The sequence below is a fragment of the Mytilus edulis genome, chromosome 7, assembly GCF_963676685.1.
Source record: "Mytilus edulis chromosome 7, xbMytEdul2.2, whole genome shotgun sequence".
NCBI lineage: Eukaryota > Metazoa > Mollusca > Bivalvia > Mytilida > Mytilidae > Mytilus > Mytilus edulis.
This window is the reverse complement of record NC_092350.1, coordinates 10,921,415-10,930,522: the sequence shown is the minus strand read 5'-3', so window position 1 is coordinate 10,930,522 and position 9,108 is coordinate 10,921,415. Positions and strand designations below refer to the sequence as shown.

General features: G+C 33.2%; 1 protein-coding gene across 1 annotated transcript; it reads left to right on the top strand.

The window, feature by feature from the left end:
• The first annotated feature begins 6,058 nt into the window (after positions 1 to 6,058).
• On the top strand, positions 6,059 to 8,743 carry LOC139482771 (complement C1q-like protein 2). The gene is made up of 2 exons (XM_071266836.1): positions 6,059 to 6,507; positions 8,120 to 8,743. The coding sequence occupies exons 1-2, from the start codon at positions 6,084 to 6,086 to the stop codon at positions 8,545 to 8,547; spliced, it is 852 nt and encodes a 283-aa protein (XP_071122937.1). The 5' UTR covers positions 6,059 to 6,083; the 3' UTR covers positions 8,548 to 8,743.
• The last annotated feature ends 365 nt before the right edge of the window (positions 8,744 to 9,108 follow it).

Here is a 9,108-nt window from a genome sequence, read left to right as displayed (position 1 = left end):
AATTCGTTTTCCAATTAAAACTGCATTGTTTATACATGTATCTGATTAATAGACCAATTTGTCACCTAAGAATATCATGCATTGCTAGAAAAGGAACAAATATAATGTTTTTGCATTATCACTATCGGTTTTTGTACGACTGAGGGGTCAGAAGTCAAATATCTTGTGACGTAGGAACTAATTTAGATTCACCACACCATGATGTATTTGTATACAACCATAAAACGTTATTGTCTATTTGTGTCCAACAATCTTTCCGACTAAAAATCACTGAAACACTGCCATGTTAATGTTACTTTTCTATCATATGTTGGTATTTATTTCAAATCTATTAACTTTATCATTAATCGTCTATACCAACTTTTAACATGTAGTTAAGCAATAAAGGGCGTTTGGATAGACTTTATAACTTGATAATTATGGCTTAAAATGGTTCAAAAGAGAACAACAGACTGAAGACTAAATAATTTTAGAATTATCAGGTTTTAAAATACAAACTTTATTATTTTTAAATGAATATGAAAGTTGGTTTGATATATATACTATTCAGGAACTTAAACATGTACATAATAAGGAAATTTAACTGTTCATAAAAAATTCAAATATAAATTTCCTGATGAATAAGATATTTACGATACCGCAGTAGTTTCCGCTTCATTTATTTTGTTTATTTTATTCTGACAGATTTTTGCCGAAATACGCGGTTTTTGTTACTTTTTTTTGTTTTACATGAATCACTTTTTTTCTACACAACCATTAGGATGTCGTCCAAAATTGAATAAAATGAAGTTAACTACAATTCGACCTGTCATTGTGAGCTATCAACGAACGTCAGCCAAGAAAAGAGCAACAAATTAAAGGTTATAATACGGTAAATATGAAAAAAAGGAGATTTGGGTTAAAAAACCGCAATGATCACCAACATATGATTGTCTTGTTCAAATTTCAGATGAATACAGCTTTTCAATACTTGCATATATCTCTTAAACAACATCTTAGAAAAACCAAAAACCATTATTCATTATTGACTGAATGATTCAGTATTAAAAAAATCCCAATAAAACCAATCGACTAATCAAAAGACAAAACAAAACAAAAAACAAATGACGACAATAAAAAGGATACATGGTAAAATAAGATAACTTGTTTACAAGCATTTACACTTTTCAACTTTGGTATTGATTTTTTTTAGTGGGAATACAAAGAACATAAAAATATGAATCTGAAACTAAACTTAACGCTAGATTTTACTCTAATAGAAAGCGAATATGCATATTTAAAACGTATAAAACATGATTAAATTTTTAATTCAGTAGTTTTAAATGTATCCGAGAATGATAATGCAGCACGTAACACGTCTTAAGTTTTATGAAACATAGAGGGTCATTAGGATTTTTATCAGTTCGAAAAAGAGAAATTGAGATTTAAATAGCATTTGCATCCGGAATTTTGACTGTTATCAAACTTGGCCTAGTTTATCCGATAAAGGAAATGACTTTGTATACTTGAGACATAAGTCTTTGTAAGCACCTTGATTTATTTCTCCTTTTGATTCTGCCAAACAACAATATGAATCTCGAATTCATCACCTAGACATAAAAACAAACACACTGCGTACATATTACGTTTGGTCAAACTCCTCAGTGTTTGAGAAAGATATTTCACCAGAGAAATTGTGTTTTGACGCTTAGATTGAATTACTTCACATATCTACTTATAATAATCTTATCCTGAGCTTTACGATGCAAACATCATCATTACATCAATGCCTTGTTGTGCATATTTCATAGGTTAATTGCTAAAATACGTTTATTTGTATGTTTCTTATAAAGTAACTAGTGTCAAGTATTTTGTCATCATCAAAGAGGGTGGTATGCTATGTACATACAGCTATGGTATTGATAGTCACAAAATTGATGTAAAAAGAATTCACAATTCCCGTCAATGAGAGCTTACAATTTGGATTTGTGAAAATAAATTTAATTCATGTGAAAAAGGCGAAAATTACAGCCTCATCTACCCCCCCTCTCCCCCCCCCCCCCCAAAAAAAAACAAAAAAAAAACCACACAAAACCGGTGCTTCGGAGTGGTTATGTTTTAAGAAAAACAAAAAAATGAATTCAGTATTCAACATTGAACGACCTTGATGAATGACTAATTGCGGTTATTTTAAACAAATTGTATTTGCTCAATACGTATTGGATAAGATATTATTCCAAACAGACTCATTAGTTGTCCCTTTTATATGTTAGGTAACATCTGTGATTTCTCTATATTGTTGTATGGGTATGCACATATCATCAACTGTTTCGAGTTATCAATGGTAACTCTCAACCAAAGGTAATAAAATTTGAGATTTTTAACATGAAAACTTGATTGAGTACTGGTAAAACCAAGTACGAACTGTCCTAAATCTTAAAGGATTATTACAGAACACAAACAGCAGGGTCGCATAACAGTTTCATCTTAACCACAGTTATGTCAAAACCACTTCAGTAAGAAAACCGAAAAAGTATGGGCAAGAATAATAGACAATAACTTAAACTTTGGCTTCGTGGCAGCTTCAATAAAAAATGTGTTGATGTAAAACGAATTCACAATTTCCGTGAATGAGAGCTTACAATTTGTATTTGTGAAAATAAATTTAATTCATGTGAAAAAAAGGCGAAAATTACAGCCTCATCTACACCCCCCCCCCTTACCAAAAAAAAAAACCACACACACAAAACCGGTGCTTCGGAGTGGTTAGATTTTAAGAAAAACAAAAAATGAATGTGAACCAAACGAAGGAATTCCACAGATTTCAAGTGTTTTCATGGACATGCGGAACACTATACCAATCCGTCAACTTTTCTATCTCATAGGATGAACTTATTTAAATACCTTTCTCCCCTTTGAATACAGCATAGATGGCAAACATTGCGATCAAATGTTAGTGCCCTTAAAATCTATGGAAATAAACTCACAATTTCATCAGGCTGCACCTCATACACAATGAATGAATATTTATGTATTATAAGAAATTCAGATAATTCAGAAGCAGATACTAATTAACGTGTTTTCTTTCCCATTAATTACGGTACCAAATATTTTCTATAGATGAATATATATGCTTCAATATTAGATGCATGATTATTCTATACGTTGTTATTGGCTTTGAACTAGATGTCAGTAACTGTGAGTACTCTCAGATCTGTACTAAGTGTCCTTTTGTTGTTGGGTTATACAAGTACCAGGACACGTCCACTGTGTTTTTGTTGGATGCATTTCTATTTATTTGAATCTGATGAGTTAAGCCTATTTCAACTGATTGTTTTAGTTTGTTCTTTTGTCCCATTTTAGGGGAAGGATTGGACGTCCGCTAAGATGTTTAAACGCGGCACATTCTGTATGTGCTGATCCCAACTGGCAAGTCAGGAGTATGTAATTGAGTGGTTGTTGTTTGTTGCTGTTGATCAGATGCGTTGTTGGTTTATTGGTTTTTACAGTTATTGTATTGTTTTGTTGCACCACTGTCCCAGGACAAGGGGAGGGTTTGGCGCCCACTAACATGTTTAACCCCACAACATTCTGTTTGTGCGTGTCCCGAGTCAGGAGCCTGTAATTCAGTGGTTGTCGTTTAATTGTTGCTGTTACATATTTGTTTTCATTTCATTATTTTGTACATATATTATGCCGTTAGTTGTTTTGGTTTTGAATTGTTTTGCAGTTGTCATTTCGGTGCCTTGTATAGCTCACAATTATGCAATATGGGCTTTGCTCATTGTTACATGTCGTACGCTGACCTATAGTTGTTGATTTCTGTGTCATTTGGTCTCTCGTGAAGAGTTGTCTCATTTGCAATCATACCATATCTTCTTTTTTTTATTTGTTAAGAAGGCCTACGAACGAGATTGAATTATTACCAATAGAACACCATATCAAATTGGAACAATTCTTATCATTGCACTAAGATTGAATTGGCCAAGTTTAATGTAATCTACTTCAAAATGAATTTATCATATTTGGCTGTTTTGTATCTTTTTCAGGCATACACTTCATATGCAGTTCCCGAGAGTCATGAATTAAAAGAGCTAAAACTTTTAATAGTTGGGCAAAGTAGACGTTTGGATGAAATTGTCGAGGAACTAGTAAAACAAAAAGCTGACAACAGTCGACAAGATGCAGAAATAGTGGTACTAAAAGAAAAGTTGGCTGCATACTCAGTCAAGCATGAATATTCGAACGACAGTGATAAAGCTCTTACTATGCAGACATCGGATGCAAGAATTAAAGAACACAAAGAAATGGAAATTCAGAAAAATCCGTCATGGGAAGGATAATTCAATGACACAGAGGCAGTAAGGGCAAATGATAGACTGTCCGACACACGTCATGGAATGGAACGCAGCAATGATGATGACAGAAAACGGTTATTAGGTAAAGAAACTAGTTTATATACGATAACAGTCTTTTGATTGTTCTTCTGAAATTCTAAACCTGAAATAACGTATTTTTCATTTTAATAAGCACTGAAAAATTACCAATGGATTAAAATAATAATGTGTATAGCTTCTTCCAATAGTATGATTGACTATGCCTAGCTCGATCATTGCTTGATACAAAGGATGCAACTACCGCATTCAACGGTTACATTTTTTCAAGATTTTTTGAACTGTTATGCTTAGACCTATTATGTTCCATACTTTTAAACGTTATACATTTGGGATTAAAGGATATCCGGGATAATGGTCAACGAGACAGAAACCCTACATGAATAACAAAAAGACACGAAGAAGTAGTCACCCAGTTAAGAAAAGAAAATGTTTACGATATTGCTAGCTGTAAGTTTAATATTTTATATAGATATATAAAAGTCCTACTATCAACACAAAATGTTCAAATAATAATAATAAAAAAAACTTTAGATACGCGTAACTAAACATCTGCTTGAGAGTTCCTGGTTTTAGTAATTACAGTCACGCACTTACACCGGTACCATTGTAAAACGTAATACTGCATGTTTTCACTTTTATTTACAATATTCATGTGTTGCAGTACCAGCAGCCACCACGGTAACACCGAGACCTACATGTCTAAGACTGAACACCATGTTGTTGATCATAAAATTTTAATATTTGATGCTGTACAAATTAATGAGGGAAATGGTTACAACAAACACACAGGATCCTTTATAGATCTTTATAGTTCCACAATCGGGTGTTTATGTCTTTACCTACACTTTACTTATTTATAGCAATTCAGATGTCTGTACGGATTTGATAATAAATGATTCTATATATGGGCATGCATATGGGTTTAGTGGTTCTCTTGATGTGAGACAAACAGCGACCTCGATAGTCGTTTCACGTGTCAACTAAGGTGACACTGTGTTTGTAAGAACGGCCAGCGATGGTGCATGTGGACAAACAGGTGCTTTTTATGGAGATAGATGGAGAAGATCCGCCTTTGCCGGCTGGTTACTTGGTAAGAAAAATAATAAAAATAATCAAAGCCTTCTTTTTCATTTTCATAACATAAATTTTCAAACCAAAAAAATCAAAACTTAGAGAAAGGCACCTTTTTACCAATTGATTTAAAGCCATTGTGTATGAAAACAACACACGTCATCAGATAATTCATTTTCAGTCCAAAAAGGACGAGCACTTGCACTAATTAAAAAAAAAACCGCTACAGTAAATATATATTTACATAAAAAGAAGAAAGATAAAACGTACCATTTTTTTAACATAGGTATTACTTGATTTATTTCGCTTGCCTGGGCGTCGTTTAAGCGATTTGCTGATCAATGTTCATATCGGTTATCGGTTTTAAATCAAATTGACAAATGAACATTAACTACATGTTGGTCCTTGTTGTTGAATTAATGTTTGAGATGTAAGGACAATCATTAGATTTCAGCATTAAAAATGGGATGTTGGTTAAAGTATCTATCGTTTTGTCTGTTGGAAGCATAGGGAAATTTTAATATCCAAGTGATACATTTTGATCTATAACCTCAAATATTCTTATCTTTAAATTTAAGTGTGTTACATTTACGTACATGTTTGTTATCTTTACATGTACGTTGGCATACAAGAACAATGGTCGGATCTTATTTAATAATAGTTTTTATTGCATTGTGTGGTTTTCATACCCATTATACGCTTGAAGTCGTTGACGGTAATGATTTAAAAGAATTGAAGTTGTTGATTATTGAACAGAACAGACGTCTGCATGAGTTTGGTAACGAACTTGAAGCTGTTAAATCCGATCTTGCCAGTCAGAGAAGAGAAAACAGCAAGCAAAACATAGTTATTGAGACATTAAAATCTAAATTATCAGCCTGTGGTTTGAAACTTAAATGTGGAAAATCTGAGATGGACAGTAGAGATGGATTAGCAGAAAATAATAAGGAAGGAAGCAGCAGAAAACCAGAAACTAATCCAAAGGTCTTTACAGGAGGTTTATCAAATAGCTTAGAGGCAGGAGAAATAAATACAGGCGATACACAGAAGAGGTTGTTGGGTAATAGTAGATCTCTGTTTACGTTTCTTTTTCTTTTCAAGATTAAACTGATAGTTTAGTCTAATGCAACGCTCACATACACGTATTTTTCACCAAGAGTCCTTACGCATCGCTAAATCCAATTCATTCGCAAGTATCCGTAAATAAATCTGTCACAACAATTCGCAGAAACTTTTACGGATTTACTAAGCCTAGGTAAGGGTTTAGAATGTGTGTCAGATGTTCAGATTCCTTGGTTTTCCCTACTATACAAGGTAAAATATTTTGCCCCATAACACCCATTTATCTTTTCACAGAAGACTTAGTAGCTCATAGAAGACCATTTATAAAAATTTTAGCAGGTTCTAAATTTCTTTTCTTTTTATTTGAGACCAAAAAAATACCAATGCAAATATAAGCTAAAAGCCGAGTCAGTCTTTTCCGACCATATTTTAATCTAATATCTTTAAAGGAGCTCCATAACCTATCAATATTTTTAGCTTATTTTATGTTTAACTAATGTTTTTCCAAGTATAAATTTTAAATTCTTGGTTTTTTTTATTAGTTTACACCTAAGTAGTAAGTATATACTTAAGGGTCCATAAAAGAAAAGACACATTTTTGACATGTCACAAGTCTTCTTACGATTGTCCACGTTGGATTGATTTTACTCGGTACATTAAACGCTCACAACAATCCACAGCCATCCGTAAACTCCTCGCAAGAATCCAATAATGACTAGTAGCACAAAAATCTGCGATTTATTTACTGATTATTGCGATTTTTTTTATTACGCGAAATTTACATAGAAATTACAGTACTTTAAAACTTTTAAATAGATTTGTATTATTCACGTTTTTAACGTAATTACGATTGTAGTGGGGATAAAATAAACTGCAACATTGTAAGACATCGTAAATACTTGTAATTATTCGTATCATCAAATAAAAAGGTCGTAACTAACACGTACAAGCTTTGATGAATAGCGAAATTTCGCAATATACGCTTAACAAACAGTAGAAAGCGCATAAAATGGCAGTAAATAAAGGCAACAGTAGTATATAATTTAAAATCACAAACACAATTCTATATTAATAATATTCAAGTACCGAAACACGCGAAGAGCTATAGAACCTAAGGGTATCTTAAAATATCATTAGTTAGCCCCTGTCTACCCAACCAATATATAACAATGTTGGCAAATGAAAATGAATCATCTTGGCGAATTCACCATTGGTTTTTGTTCGAACAATTGACCTCATTTTCATTTCAAAAACCATGTGCAAGTCTTGTATGATTTTAATTTAAGTTTCTTGTGTATAATTCGGAGTTTAGTATGACGTCCATTATCACTGTACTAGTATACATATTTTTTAAGGGGCCAACTGAAGGACGCCTCCGGGTGCGGGAGTTTCTCGCTACATTGAAGACCCATTGGTGGCCTCCGGCTGTTGTCTACTCTATGGTCGAGTTGTTGTCGCTTTGACACATTCCCCATTTCCTTTCTAAATTTTACATGACATATACTTGAACATATACTTTCAAATGAACAATGAAACAGCACCTTTCTCAAGTAGTATTTAGTTTTAAAAATCCTACAATGTATCATTTCTTAATATGTTTATTGTTATAGCAACACCAGTATCGCCTGTAATCGCCTTTAGTGCATACATGTCAAAGAACGAGGGTCACGTGGTCGACCACCATATTTTAACATTTGATACTGTACAGACCAACGAAGGAAATGGGTACAATCGACACACTGGAATATTTATTGTTCCGAAATCCGGTGTATATGTTTTTACATATACCCTGATGATAGGAAGCAATAGTGAAGTATGTACTAATTTGCTTATTAACGAGGCAATATATGGACACGCATACGCATATAGCGGTTCCCTAAACGTTTTGCAGACTTCGACGTCTATAGTGGTCGCACATGTCAATCAAGGTGATACTGTATTCGTTAGAACAGCGAACGACGGTGCATGTGGACAAACAGGTGTCGTTTATGGTGATACATGGCGAAGATCTACTTTCGCAGGATGGTTACTAGCCTAAATATTTGAAAATAAAATGAAAAAAAAAACCAGTTGAATAATGAAAATTGATAGAAAGAGTTTTAGTAAATCTTTTAGTGTAACAAGTTGTCAAAGATGCAATTAAACAGCGAGTCGAAGACAGACATAAAGACAAGGATTGAGCAAACATTTTTTAAAACTAGAGTTGGAACTTCACTACACCCGGGTTCAAAGCAGATTCTTCATTTTTACTGAGAACAATTTTGAAATTTTTACTGGCAAAATTGAAGTTGTTATTCGGCTTTGTCAAATACTTATTGTGATTTTACATATTTTTTCCTTATTTGGTAGAAATAGAAATAAAAAACGAATTTGCGAGTATTTATCATCGGTAAACTACCATTATTATCCCCTATTATTCATTTATAAGGCAGATATTTTATACGGCCATTCAAATCATATAGCGACCGTTAGGAATAACACATCCTTTCCATTAAAACATTTGGTCAATTGAGGCTACAGCAGTTTACCGAAGGCAAAATCTCATAAGTCGATTGGAAAGAGACAGTTCAAGGTAACATTCAGAACCTAAGGGACTTGC